The sequence below is a fragment of the Cottoperca gobio genome, chromosome 17 (genome assembly GCF_900634415.1).
Source record: "Cottoperca gobio chromosome 17, fCotGob3.1, whole genome shotgun sequence".
NCBI lineage: Eukaryota > Metazoa > Chordata > Actinopteri > Perciformes > Bovichtidae > Cottoperca > Cottoperca gobio.
The window spans coordinates 23,485,236-23,500,419 of record NC_041371.1 but is presented as its reverse complement, the minus strand read 5'-3'; the positions used below and the strand labels follow the sequence as shown (position 1 = coordinate 23,500,419).

At 41.2% G+C, this 15,184-nt stretch overlaps 1 protein-coding gene across 1 annotated transcript in view; it reads right to left on the bottom strand.

Moving 5' to 3' along the window:
- The window catches only part of LOC115022441 (potassium voltage-gated channel subfamily H member 7-like), a 61,256-nt gene that overhangs the window by 22,477 nt on the left and 23,595 nt on the right, over nucleotides 1-15,184 (bottom strand). The window contains exons 3-5 of the mRNA XM_029453417.1: nucleotides 7,370-7,534; nucleotides 6,468-6,709; nucleotides 2,693-2,800 (exon numbers count right to left, since the gene is read on the bottom strand). Coding sequence (XP_029309277.1) covers nucleotides 2,693-2,800; nucleotides 6,468-6,709; nucleotides 7,370-7,534 — 515 coding nt within the window. The remainder of the gene's footprint in view (nucleotides 1-2,692; nucleotides 2,801-6,467; nucleotides 6,710-7,369; nucleotides 7,535-15,184) is intronic.

Here is a 15,184-nt window from a genome sequence, read left to right as displayed (position 1 = left end):
GTATCAGTTTTAGTCGATACAATTCCCTCTCACAGGATATCCATTTATTTACTTGCCTTTGTTTATTTTCCTTTATAATCCAGCTCTTGTATTTATTTAATGGAGTTAAACACAGTTAAACCCTTAGAACTTTACTTGAGTCTGTTTTGACCTGGCATGACTGGAACAATGCCCCACACCCTCAGTGTATAATTATTATGTCCATGCACTGAGAGGATATGGCCTCATGAAAAATGTTTAAATGTAATATTAATGGTCATCATTTAGAGAACTACAATTTGCTTATGATGGTTTCTGACTTGAGACTTTACTTGGATTTGTCTCAAAACTTCAAAAATGACTTGCATTTGCCCCAAAAATAATTACAGAGAGTTATTTACAAAACAACACAGCTGTTATGTTGTTATGTGCAAAAATTGCTTCCAAAACAATCGAATGTTCATGGGCCATTAGAGTCTGAGCTGTTAGACTGTTCCAGCTGTGCTCATAGACCCAGCATTACAGGGTCACATTTAAATTTACATTTGACTGACAGTGATGGTAAACTGAAGTGACTCTGCTACATTAAAAAGGTATTTTTTGGATAAGGTCCACTGCAAGGCCTCAAGCTTCCATATGTGCCCCCAAATTATAGCTAATAATAGCCTATCCAATCAACACACACACACACACACACACACACACACACACACACACCAGGAACAGTCTTAAGGGCAGTCACCTGCATTGTTTCCACAATGACATCATTATCTCTGACCTTGTCCTTTCTCTCTCTGAGGGAGAAAAAAAGAGAGAGAAATTGCTAAAACCATTAGCAATCAATTTAACAGTTCTTTACTCACGCCAGCTCTGGGCACTTTAAAAAGCTCTCACAAATTAAACATTTCTCCTCAAGGCTTTATGCTGGATGACATTATCATTGTGTGATTAGCAAGTGTGAAAACAAATAAGAAAGTAGAGAAAAAAAAGAGAAAAGTTACTAGTATGAAATATAAATTCCCTAAAGAATTGGTATCATTGTTGTGGTGATGTGCAACAGCTGGTCATTTAAAAAAAAAAAAATAATGTAAATTATAACTTCAGGTAATTGCAATTTATTTCACCAAATTACAAGGACAGCAGATCTACTGCAAGACAAAGGCCATGAGTGAGACTCAAAATACATGCTACAAATACCCACACAAGAAATGTCTAAGCACCACCAAAAGGGAACTACTGTAGTAACCAGTTGTCCTTACGCAGAATCTGAGGACACGAGTGATGTCATCAAAATACCCCTGGCCATGGCAAATTAACTATACAGTTCTCAGCGGGCCCTTTCATTAATCATATAGTCCAGATCTGCTCCACAACAAAAATATCTCCCATGTAGGCCTCACGCAGTGCCCTCCACCTGAAACAGCTGGGAGTAGGAAGATGCTACCCTGATGGAGATGGAGCATAAAGGCTGTGTGATACTTTTTCTCCAACTATAAAACTCTTTCAAACAAGCTCTGTTCATGGTTTGACCCATTCATGTATTTAGTTTAGATTTGTGTTGTCTTGTTAATTTCATAATTTCACTTACATGACAGTGGTGTGCTTCATTGTGTAATATGATTTAAAACAAATAAAACAGTCTAGTTATATCAGAAATTCAATATATATTAATAATTATTATTAATAATATATTAATAATAATTCAATCTAACCCTAAGACTACAGTTTAGTGTATAATTTAAGAATGACAGCAGTTTCTGTGGTAGCCTGGCGTGTTTCAGTCTCCTGAGGAAGAACAGTCTTTGCTGAGCCCTTTTCACCAGGTGTGAGGTGTTGGACGTCCATGTCAGATCTTTTGACAAATTGACTCCAAGGAACATGAGGTTCTCCACCCTCTCCACTGCTTCTCTGTGTATGTGGAGGGGGAGGTGGATTACCTTCTGTTTTCTTCTGGTTTTGGAGGTGTTAAGGACAAGGTTGTTGTCTTTACACCACTCAGCCAGATGTTCCACCTCACAACTGATTCTCTACTTTTTACAGATGATGTGGTTCTGCTGGCTTCATTGCTCTGTGACCTAAAGCACATTTAGGTGGTACAAGTCTGAAGCCATGATTACATTACATTACAGTTCATTTCACTGATGCTTTTGTCCATGAAACTGTGGATTGAGGGGCAGTCAACTCACTGTCACACAGGATTGGTACCAGTCACTCTACATTGCCACCCTCACCTGATGCTCATGAGCTTTAGGTAATGACCGGAAGAATGACATCTCAAATGCAAGTGGCCAAGATGAGTTTTTTGGGTGTCTGGGCTCACCCTCTGAGAGAAATAGAGTGAGGTATCTTTATAAACACACTATAATATTGTGTTTTTAGTGTGTGTCTTTGTAGTTGAGGAAATAAACTAAACTAAACTAAAGCAGCCAGCTGAGTTGGTTCGGGCATCTGGTTAGAATGCCTCCTGGTTCCCTCCCTTTCAGGTTTACCAGGCATGACCAGCTCCGATGAGACCCTGAGGCAGAGCCCTCTGGAGGGTTTACATGTGTCAGAAAGTCTTGGGATGCACCAGGAGGAGCTGGTGCATGTGGCTGTGTAGAAAGACATCTACGGATATACAAAACGGACGACTGCAAATGTTTCTACTACATCGGGTGTTTGCATGGTGGACATGTTTGACAGAACATTAGAGTGCCAGGTCATCTTCACTAACCTGGGTGACTTTCTCCGTGACGTGGTGTGTTCTGTCCATCAGTTTGCAGGGAGGTCTGATTTCACCAGGAGGTATTGTCTTTGTGTCAAGCAGGCTCTGGCTCATCTGCTGCATATGCACAAACCACACATTCACACACATAAATAAAAGCAGCTCGAAATAACATTCACATGTTACAGTGTGTTTTGGCATTAGGGTGATGATGCAGCTCAGAGCAATTTACGAGGAAAAAAAAAAGCTTTCATTTTCATATACAGTATCTCTAACATTACCAGCAACCAAAACATAGTGAGGTCAAAGGTCTGAGCCTGTGACAATATAGGAAATTATAATATTTTAGAGTATGAAAAAAAGGTGATAGGTTGAAGACGATAACTCAAGAACCACAAGCCACCCACTCAACTGACCGCTCTTACTAGATGAGCAGCAACATCACCATGTTTTCACTGTCAAGCCCACATCTTAGACAGCAGAGCTGCAATTTACCAAAGTATAGAACGATTTTAGTCATTGAAGTAATATTTAAAACTGTATGTATTTATTTAAATTGAGCTGAGAGGAGTCACCTGAGAGAATTCAGATATTAATGCCGCACCATCATTTCCTGCATCAGTACTTGAGCTAATTACAACCTCTTATTTTCATATCTATGTATTTCGCTCCCTTACATGTCGGAACATGTTGTTAAAGTGTAGGGTGTATGTGTGTGTGTGTGTGTGTGTGTGTGTGTGTGTGTGTGTGTGTGTGTGTGTGTGTGTGTGTGTGTGTGTGTGTGTGTGTGTGTGTGTGTGTGTGCTACCTGGCTGTTGGTCCGGTAGCGTGACTCAGTGTCTGAGGTCCCAACTGGCACACTGCTCTTTCTAATGGTGACTATACCAGCTGAAGGAGAGGAAATAAGTTGTGTTGCAGTGTTACAGTATGTCAAAGCAAAATCTAATAGAAATTCAAATAAAAAAACACACTGATTACCACAAGCGGGAATATCAACAGACTTTGAGTGCGATCACTGTTTTGTCAGCCTCCAGCCTCCAGCTCTGAGAGTTCTTTCACTTTCACTCACATACACACAGACTACAGCTGTTAACTAGACACAAAGTGCTTTGCAGAAGCAAACTAAATGGAAAATAACACAATTCATAAAAGAGAGAGACAATAATAAAATAAATCAAGATGTGAAATACGATTTAAAGGGTTCAAAAGCTGCAGAAGTATAATAATATAACATATTTAAACCACCTTGGGAAAGCAGTGGTAATTTAAACAAACTCATGGTTGGGGCAGATCTCAGGTGTTCTGGAAGTTTATTCCACCATAGAAACTGAAAGCTGCTTCTGAACGTTTGGTTCTGACCCTGGAGGCAATGAGTAGGCCTGTCCCAGATGATCTAAGACAGGGGTCGGGAACCTTTTTGGCTGGGAGAGCCATAAAAGCCAAATATTTGTTTATGTATTTCCTTGAGAGCCATATATTTAATCAATTTGAACGCAACTTTATGTGTGCATTTTTTTAAGAATAACACGTCTCCGAGTACTAATAGCGGTATCAGTGTTGCATTGAACACGTGCTCTTTTATTAAATAAACTAAACGCTTACGTTATTTATCTCATATTTCATTGTTTACTGCACGGGTGTCAAACTCAAGGCAATTATGACCTATGTCTTATGTCTGTTGTTGTTGGTGTTGTTTTTGTTGTTGTCCTGCATTTTAGCGCCTTGAGATTGCTTTTAGCTTTGAAAGGCGCTTTACAAATACAATTTATTATTATTATTATTATTATTATTATTATTATTATTATTATTATTATTATTATTATTATTATTATATCCGGCCCACGAGAAAATATCATATGTCTGTCATACCTGGCCCGCCGGTTTTGGTAATTGCATCAATGCATGGCACAACCACGGGAAAAGACATTTGAGGAAGTATCTAAATGTGTGAATGAAATGAAAGTTTTTGGAAAGCAAAGGGAAACACACTGGACTGTTTGTGCGACATAACGAAGCATCTCACTGTTAAACCTGCAGCTTCAGGGCCGTGTGATCACGGACATGTATCATGACGAGCTGCCTGTGAGAGACTCTGATGCAGAAGGAAACTTTGGTCACTACGTGTTTCCAAACACTGACAAACCTTCTCCACCGCTGTGTTCCCGACAGCATTATGCTGATGCACTGAGAGCATTTGCCGACTTTGCTGCTAAGAAATTAAAATTGAACTGCTCAGCAATCCGTCTGCAGTTGACTTAAATATGTTCCATATCTTTTTGCACTTTATGTGTACCCTGTTCAATAAATGTGGACCGTGTTTGGCCCTCGACGTAGTCCCAGTTTTTAATGTTGGCCCTCTCTGTGAATGAGTTTGATCCCCCCCCCCCCGGGCTCCGCCCCCTACACACACACACACACACACACACACACACACATGTGTAAGTGTGTGCGCTGTGCAGTCAGAGACAGAGCGGAGGAAAGGAGAGGGGAGAACTAAAAACAAATCCTAAATGTTTTACTTTAAAATGACACAATATAATTGTTTATTACTTGTTAATCATGTTAAAAAATGTCAGCTCAGAATTGTCTGCGAGCCATATCGCGAAGCTCTAAGAACTGTTGTGATGTGTTACAGGTGTAGATGTTTGAGCGCCTGTCCTCTGTTTGGATAAAGTCATACATTCATAAGTATTATATTTGTTAAGCTCTTAGGTAAAAGGATTTCAGATTCTTTAGCTTTTCTTCCTTCTGTTAGCTAATAGAAAATGGCATACTTGCAAACATGCAGCTACTTTTGACAAGAAGACATTTGTTGAGTTGATTTATAGTAATTTCACTTATTTTAAAGTAAGAAAATCATCAGAACCTCTTTTGAGGAAGACATTTATGGTACGTTTGGATTTGATAGTCTTTGTTTGGGATTATTGGGGTTAGTGCTGTTTACATGAGGAGGATGGAAGTGTATTAAATGCAGAGTTATTCTCACCAGTACAGCTGTGTCTCAGCTGCAGCCTCTTTTCCCAGTAACTCTGCCCACTCTTGATAGCATCCACGGAGGAGGAATATTTTAATGTCCCACAGCTGCCATCCGACCTGCTGGACGGCAGAGGATGGTCGTCTTCATCTCGGCCAAACTCTATTAAGACGTGCTGAGCTTTTTATCATTTCATTCTTTCTACTCATGCTGCCTTCTGTGTGCGGTGGGCTGCATAGTCTACAAGGATGTGTGTGTGTGTGTGTGTGTGTGTGTGTGTGTGTGTGTGTGTGTGTGTGTGTGTGTGTGTGTGTCGCAAACACTCCTGATGAATTATCATGCCGCTGTGTGTCTGCTAGATGTGTAAATGGGTCAGAGTTTTGTAATTCTGTGTTGTTGTTGGGTATAAACAGTATATAAATATTTATAAACGCTATAATAGGGTTTATTATTTGCCAACAACTATAACTTCCTGTGAGCAGCCAGAAGTGGAGGTGAAGTGAGGATGATTGCACTCCATCATGTTGTGTTATTTAATATTAATAACAGCAGTCACATATCTTATATAAATATATTGAATTACCTTAGTGCCTTTGAGGAGGCCAGTTTCAGGTCCAGTGTTGGAGGTGCTGAGGTTGGAGTTGGGGGCAGACCTGTGTTGAGCTCCCTCCCTCTCCTCCCTCCTCCTGCTGCTGCACATGTATCCACCAGCAGCCCACACACATCACCTCCTCCTCTTCTCTTTCTGTCTCCTTCGCTCCTTCGCCTGGGTGCCACCAAATTGCCTCTCTCTCTTCCTCTTCTCCCTACTCTCATTCCTTCCTCCTCCTCCTCCTCCTCCTCCTCCCTATCTTGGTCCCACAGCAGAAGTCCAGTTCCTGCCTCCTCCAGCTGCTGTCTCTCAGGGAGGGACAGCAGTTTATCCAGGGCCACAGACTCGTGTCCAATGGGAGGGATGTCTGCATGAGGAGCACCCAGCTCTGTGTCCGATGACAGCACACTCGTACTGCGGCTGAGGGAGCGGAGGAAGAGGCGCAGACTCTGCGGCCGAGCTGGATGGAGAAGAATGGTTTACACACAGCACAATATAAACTGAATGATATAGTTAAAGAACCTTAATTATTTCATTTAATACTGTTATAATGCTCGGTATCATTTACAGCCTGGTCCCTGTGTGTCTTAGTTAGGCATGTAATATATTGTCATTTTGAAAATATGGTAGGATACTCAGAGTACTCACTAATATCTGCCTTATTACTGTAAACAAATGCAAACTAAACTTTGATCTATATCTAATTTATATTTGTATTTCGGATGACTGTGTTTGAGCTTTAGGTAATGCAAACCGAGAGTCTGGTGTTACAACAGACAAGTATCATCTGGATTACTTTTGATCCTGAGGTCAACATTTGGTGATTATGACACAGATCTGAAGCCATAACAGCGTCTCTTGAAGTCCAAGCAGAATTATGATAGTTTACCCTTGATGGATGTCAGAAATACTGATAAGAAAACTCTGCTTGGACTAGGTGAGGACTGATTAGGATGCAACTTTAGATGCATAACATGCCATAGGGTTCAAAGGGCCCTTTTCCCAAGCTAAGACTTTTCAAAAATAAATAAATCCCTACCCAGAACATACAGTTCGTAGATACATTTGTTAGTATGTCATCATTCATACCTGTGTGTGTGGGTGAATAAATGAAACATACCCAGGGTGAGCCAGGGGATACGCAGCACTCTGTTGAGCTCTCTGGCTGGGGAGCTGTTAGTTGGTCTGGGATCTGTGGGGAGCTCAAAGTTGAGAATGAACATGATGACCAGGCCGTCTTCATTCTTCACTGGAACCACGTCTATTGCACAGTGGAAACACACTGCTGCAGAGACAGAGAGACACACAAGAGAAGAGAGGAGGTGTGCCAAGCAGGAAGAAATAAACCAGTAGATTCATGTCATTCGGAAGAACTCCTCTAGATGGTGACACCAGACTGAAAATCATTTATGTGCTGCTCAATGTATCATGAAAACAATGTATACCTTTGTGAGCTGACATCCTACCTCTGCCTGCTTCTGCATTATTTAAATATATCCCTAATGATGAGTATACAGTATATTCCATTCAATTCATAAAATTAAAACAGTACAGAAGTCTTCATGTTGTTGGCAATGCAGTAGTTTAGCTTTAGTGGTGCATTGACCAAGGATCAGACAGTAAAGCGAGGAGGGCATAGGTTTGAGAGAAAATAAACAATGTAATTATTGTCTCTATACAGTGGCATTCTCACAATACAGAGATGAGTATCCTGTAACTTCGGCATGGATTAAATATGTTGAGTTTAGTTCAATTGTTTTAGTTCACTTTATTGCAGACTTGTAGTCCTTATAGTCTCATCGTGTCAGACTATTGCAGCTTTCCTGATTCTCGTCTGCTCATCTCAGTATGCACCGCTAACCCAAAGTAAAAAGGTTCAGAGCAGTTCAGAAAACAGAAAGCCTGCCAGCTGACTTTTCAAACAACAGGAACAACAAAGCAAGTTAGCACTGAGCCACTAACTGCAAAGTGAACAAAGGAGCGACTGGCTTCCTCCAACCTGCACAATCGGCCTTAACTCTTCACCGCCTGGCTTCAGTGTTGTGACCTTTTTGTAGTAAGGCTATTGTGTAGAGGTACACACAGAGGAACACACATAGATACACACAGAAGAACAAACAGAGGTACACACAGAGGAACACACAGAGGTACACATAGAGGAACAAACAGAGGTACACACAGAGGTACACGCATAGGTACACACAGAGGTACACACAGAGGTACACACATAGGTACAAATAGAGGAACAAACATAGGTACACACAGAGGAACACACAGAGGTACACATAGAGGAACAAACAGAGGTACACACAGAGGTACACACAGAGGAACAAACAGAGGTACACACAGAGGTACACACAGAGGAACAAACAGAGGTACACACATAGGTACACACAGAGGAACAAACAGAGGTACACACATAGGTACACACAGAGGAACAAACAGCGGTACACACAGAGGTACACACAGAGGAACACACAGAGGTACACACAGAGGTACACACATAGGTACACACAGAGGAACAAAGAGGAACAAACAGAGGTACACACATAGGTACACACAGAGGAACAAACAGAGGTACACACATAGGTACACACAGAGGAACAAACAGAGGTACACACAGAGGAACACACAGAGGTACACACAGAGGTACACACATAGGTACACACAGAGGAACACACAGAGGTACACACATAGGTACACACATAGGTACACACAGAGGAACAAACAGAGGTACACACAGAGGTACACATAGAGGAACAAACAGAGGTACACACAGAGGAACACACAGAGGTACACATAGAGGAACAAACAGAGGTACACACAGAGGACAACGAGGAACAAACAGAGGTACACACAGAGGTACACATAGAGGAACAAACAGAGGTACACACAGAGGTACACACAGAGGAACAAACAGAGGTACACACATAGGTACACACAGAGGAACAAACAGAGGTACACACATAGGTACACACAGAGGAACAAACAGCGGTACACACAGAGGTACACACAGAGGAACACACAGAGGTACACACAGAGGTACACACATAGGTACACACAGAGGAACAAAGAGGAACAAACAGAGGTACACACATAGGTACACACAGAGGAACAAACAGAGGTACACACATAGGTACACACAGAGGAACAAACAGAGGTACACACAGAGGTACACACAGAGGAACACACAGAGGTACACACAGAGGTACACACATAGGTACACACAGAGGAACACACAGAGGTACACACAGAGGTACACACATAGGTACACACAGAGGAACAAACAGAGGTACACACAGAGGTACACATAGAGGAACAAACAGAGGTACACACAGAGGAACACACAGAGGTACACATAGAGGAACAAACAGAGGTACACACAGAGGACAACGAGGAACAAACAGAGGTACACACAGAGGTACACATAGAGGAACAAACAGAGTTACACACAGAGGTACACAACAGAGCAGAGGTACACACAGATGTACACATAGAGGATCAAACAGAGGTACACACAGAGGACAAAGAGGAACAAACAGAGGTACACACAGAGGCAGAACAAATAAACACACACAATCTGACAGGCACCCACACACAAACAAACACACGCGCACTCACACTTGCACACAAACACACAAGCAGACACACATATTCCTTCTGGTTTGTTTAGATTAGATGTTAAATTAGAATGAAATTATGTTTTTAACCTTTATTAAAGTTTTTTTATTAAATGTATTATTATTATTTATTAAAATAGCTGTCATTTTTGTCCAATCTGTAGTCACATTTTCAAAACTCTAAACATTATTAGCACAACCTCCCTCTGTTGTTGACCATTAAAACAATTAATGTGGTTTTCACACAATATGCAGTCAATTACCTCGTTTCTTATAAGCTCACATTTTCTTTACACACAAGCCTACCCAATACCAACGTTATGGATCTTTGTTGATTTATTTACAAATTAAAACCTTCAACATACTGTAGTACATAGGTCTTCAACAGGGGGTCCGCAAAATTGTTTATAAAATAAAGCAATATCTATCTATTTCTTTTATAAAAACAGCACCACCCCCGTCGCACAGAACTCCGACAGCACCCCCCCTCACATAGAACTCTGACAGCACCCCCCCTTCGTTTGAAGCAGGGGGTCCTTGCTCCATGCTACACCAGTTTGGGGGTCCTTGGCCTGAAAAACGTTGAAGACCCCTGCTGTAGTATAATCCTCTGCTCTGCAACCACCGCAGCTCAAAAGTTGTATTGAAAGAGCTGATGATTGAGAAATGGCTGATTTACTGTAAGTGGTGTAAAAGACTGGCATGAATGATTTTGTAGTCGGATTTGCTGTGTTTTCATCGAGTTAGTGTGTGTTTACAAATATATGTATATCTTTTATCTATCCTCTTTAACTGTGCTATATTATTATTGTATTTTCATTGTGTTGTTAAGCCCCTTGTAATACATTTTTAAATGTCTAGTTGGTATGTCAAGAACATGTTGTGTGTGCGTGTGTGTGTGTGTGTGTGTGTGTGTATGTGTGTGTGTGTGTGTGTGTGTGCACGTGTGCATGTGCGTGTAGTATATGAATGACAGAGACCAGAGAGGGGGGGGGGTCAACCAGGCTGGATTAACGTAGCTACATGCTAATTTATTCTACTTTAATGATATCACAGTGACGCTGCTGGAAGACCATCTGCTATGGAGCTCACACACACACACACACACACACACACACACACACACACACACACACACACCACACACAACACATCACACACACACACACACACACACACCCACACACACACACACACACACACACACACACACACACACACACACACACACACAGTAATGCCATGATAATCCATTGAGACTAAATCTAACAACTTTAAAAATAAATATAACAGACTTTGACTCCATTTTGGAGTAAGCACACCAATGACACAGGTAACAAGGTATAGGGACATCTGATGAGGTACATAGGTTAGTGTTCAGATCCAACCAAGAGACTCTCCATGCCAAAGTTGTTAATAGGAAAATATTACCTTCTCTGTATATTTAATTGATAATATGAAAAATTTCACCAATAATAGATCAAATGTGCGGAATGCTGGATATCGGGTCAGATATGTAAAGGAGCAGATCATTAGCATATAAGGAAACCTTATGCTCAATATCCCATCTCCTGAGCCCAGAGAAGAAGGTGCACGTCCTAAGTACTATAGACAAGGGTTCGATGACAAGGGTTTGATGGCAAGGATGAAACGGGCAGGGGAAAAGGGGCATCCCATGTGACAGAGGGAAAAACGATTAAATAAAACCAATAAAAGGTCCTATCGTTGTCCTCTGCCTCCTTGGCTATACCAGTATCTGGTCGTACCTGACGTTAATTCAGGGCCAGTCATTTAGTAAGGGCTTGCGCTGGTTGAAAAATGCCTCGACCTCTGAATGCTGAAAGTGTGGTTTACGTCTTTGTAATGTGATATAATTAACTCCTGAATATATTAATATGTATTTGATTTACTACAATTTGTAATAGTCAATTACTATATGTATTTGTGTATATATATAATATTATGTACTGAATGTATGCACTGAAATATTAAAGTAATACATGCAGGAGGTACTCTCCTCCTGTATGACATCAGCACTAAGGGGCCTGGACTCAGACAACCAATGGGAAGAGGTGGAGGAGTATATAAAAACTTTGGCTTTGAGGCGGGACGAGTCTGTGAAACTGCTAGACAAAAAGGAGCGGTGAAGCAGGATCGTCTCTCAGCTGAGAGTATTTTCTATGCTTGTCTTATCACTTTATTAAATGGTTTGAGATAAATAAGAAGTTTACTGGATTGATTCAAGATAGAAACTCTAACTCCAAATTAAGAACACTAACAGTAACAAACACATAGTACAGCTGGTTAGCGTAAGGAAAAGTTTGGCTTTCATTTTCTTGAATTCCATATGTTTCGTGGTGAATCAGGTGCTCATGTCGGGGAAGATGAAGACCTTCCTTCCCTGGAAATGGAACTGGCCACCTGTCCTTGCTAATTCCAGCACCCTCTCCTTCTCTTGGAAGCGGAGAAATGCACCAGCATAGACCGAGGCTGCTCTCCCACTTTCGGTACAGTGTGCTCTGTCAACCTCTGGTGCTACTGTGAACGTGGCATCTCCCAAAATGTCCACAAATTTGGGCATAACTCCCTGAGTGATTGACCTTGAGACCCCTCAGGATTCCTCACCGTCTACAGATTGTTTCGCCGGGACCGGTTTTGCAGTTTTCTACGGCAGATTTGAGCACAGTCAATCAGTCACTGTGTTTATTTTGCGTTTCTTCCCCGCGTACAGCTTCCAATGAGCCTTGAATAGGATGTAAGCTTGTTTTAATTTCTGAAGAGACAACTAAGATTGTTTACTTCAGTTCGACTTGTAGAGACGATACAGTTAGCCCGTTACCTGGCTGCTCCGTCGCAGCTGCAAGTAAAGTTTCAGATGAGTCCGACACTGCTCTAGGACCCACTGTCCTATTATAGCTATATAGCTGGGAGCTCCTTTCATCTGTGTCTTCCTCACTCAGCTGTCATACCGGAAGTTCGTAATTTACTTTTTTTTAACAAACTATTATATGATATGATACGTATGGCATGCTGCCAAAGCACAGACAAAAGAGGAATATTTTGTTAATGCGCTTACAACGTTTGAACACCAAGCATCATTGATATAAACACAGTCTACCTCTTCACCGGAGTCCTGCGCTCGGTCCTGCGGTCCGCCAGTCAAGTGCAACAGCTTGATCTAGGATGCCTGTCTTATTTTCCTGTGACCGGACATCGGGCTGGGTAGGGAAATAGATCCATAGGTCATTGCTGGGTTAACCTAGCACTCCTCTCAGTACTGATGGGCAAATGAAGCTTTTGTGAAGCACTGAACCACTTCAGCCAATTGTTTCGGAAATGTGTTCATCACTCGAAGCTTCAGGTGCAGTGACCTCTACTGGCGAAGTGCAAGGCTACAGTAGATTTAAAGTATCTTTGCCTTGAAAATTCTTTGACGCACACATCTAAGACTGAAATCATGTTCTATTTAAAAGTAAAGATTGATGATTGTGTGTATGTGTTATTGAGAAGAGAGTGCTGGGAGGGAAATGTGGGCTTATTAGGCTTTAAATGATAGTACAGTTTAAGATTGGATAGAGATAAGGGAAATGAAATGCAACAGATGGACACTGATTGGATTTGAACCTTGTGCTGCTGCATCAAGCCTTTAATTGAGGGAACGCCTGCTCTAAGAGCTGCGCCACTGGGGCTACGTGTTTTTATGTGGGATATACATAATTCAGATTTAGATCTGGTTTCTTTACTTGCGTGTTTGTGCCTCTTGTGCTTGGACAATTTTTCATGCTGACGGACATCGTCCGTGTGCAAAGCTAACATCTGAATGGCACACTTTCCAAAAAGCACGAGTTTTCCCGACTCTGCTGTTTATTAAATAAGGGAAGGTCTCCTCTCATTTGTCTTGTTACTTGCATGCAGTTTTAACTTTTTTGACAGGTACAACTGCGTCTCCATCTATCTCCCATTCAATGTGACTCTCATCCATATGTTTTCGTCTTCTTCTGTGTTATTGTTCCTGTTTTCTTCTTCTGTTTGTTTACTGGCGGATAACATTTTCCAGCTCATGTTAAACATAATACTGCCACCTGCTCTATCGGAGGCCACTTTACACATTTTTTAATTAGGCCTAAAAATACGGGATAGTTACGAGAAATATTTAAACGGGAGGAAAACGGGATAGAAGGAAAAATATGGGATAATCCCGGGAAAAACGGGAGGGTTGACAGGTATGAGCAAAGGAGTGATGTGATTTCCATGTTTCCATTGAACTGATTGGTCAGATCTTATCTCTGAAGTCAACCTAGCTACAGACAACATATTTTAAATTGTGTTCTATATTTCAAATATGTTTTGGAATGTTTTCTCTTCTAATTTGTGTATAAAAGTAGCACACCATAACGCCACTGTTACTACATTTCACAAGCATAAAGGAGCATTCTACCTAATTTACACATAAATGTGAGTCTACTAGTCACAAGGAGTACAATTCACCCTTTGAAAACAGTTATATACTTGTCAAGACAATAACCCAGATGATGTCCCGGGGTCATCTCATATATAGTTTGAAAAATATGGGCGAGGGTCATATGTTTTTAGAGCTTGACCCAGAATAAGGATTATAAATCTATATAATTCCGTCTGTTGTGAGTCCTCCACCTTTATTTGGGTGCAATATTGATTTATTGATATATTATTATTAGTCAGAAAGCAGTGAGACACCTCAGCAGCCCGCTGCTCATCTCTGCTGCAGGCTAGAGACTTCTGGCTGCAATTGCCACTTGCATAAAACACCACAATCTCAAACCAAACTGCTGGTTGGGTTGCATCGAGGGTAATGTAGGCACCAGGTTTGGACCAGGAAGAACAATGTGTAAAATAAAAAAGACAATATCCCTAGTGTGGTTCTGCCCCACCAATTTTGATCACCTTTTTTTGTAAACAGTCCATTATGAGTCTGACAATGATATAGGAGTGCAAAAAAGGTGTAGTTCTCTTGTAATGAAGATATCAACTGTAAAAGTGAAATTTTACTGCTACTGCAGTAACTGGGGTAATGGTGGCTCACTTATTTCCCCCAACAACCCTGATTCTTCTACTTCTACTTCAATCACATTCATTTAATTAATGTTACAACATTTTCCTAAAGTTGCACATTAACCATGGAGAGAATGTGTGTGTGTGTGTGTGTGTGTGTGTGTGTGTGTGTGTGTGTGTGTGTGTGTGTGTGTGCGTGTGTGTGTGTGCGTATGTGTGTGTGTTTGTTTTGAGGTCATAGTGAAGGTTGGTACCAGTCTTTAGGGACAAAGAGAGAAATAGGA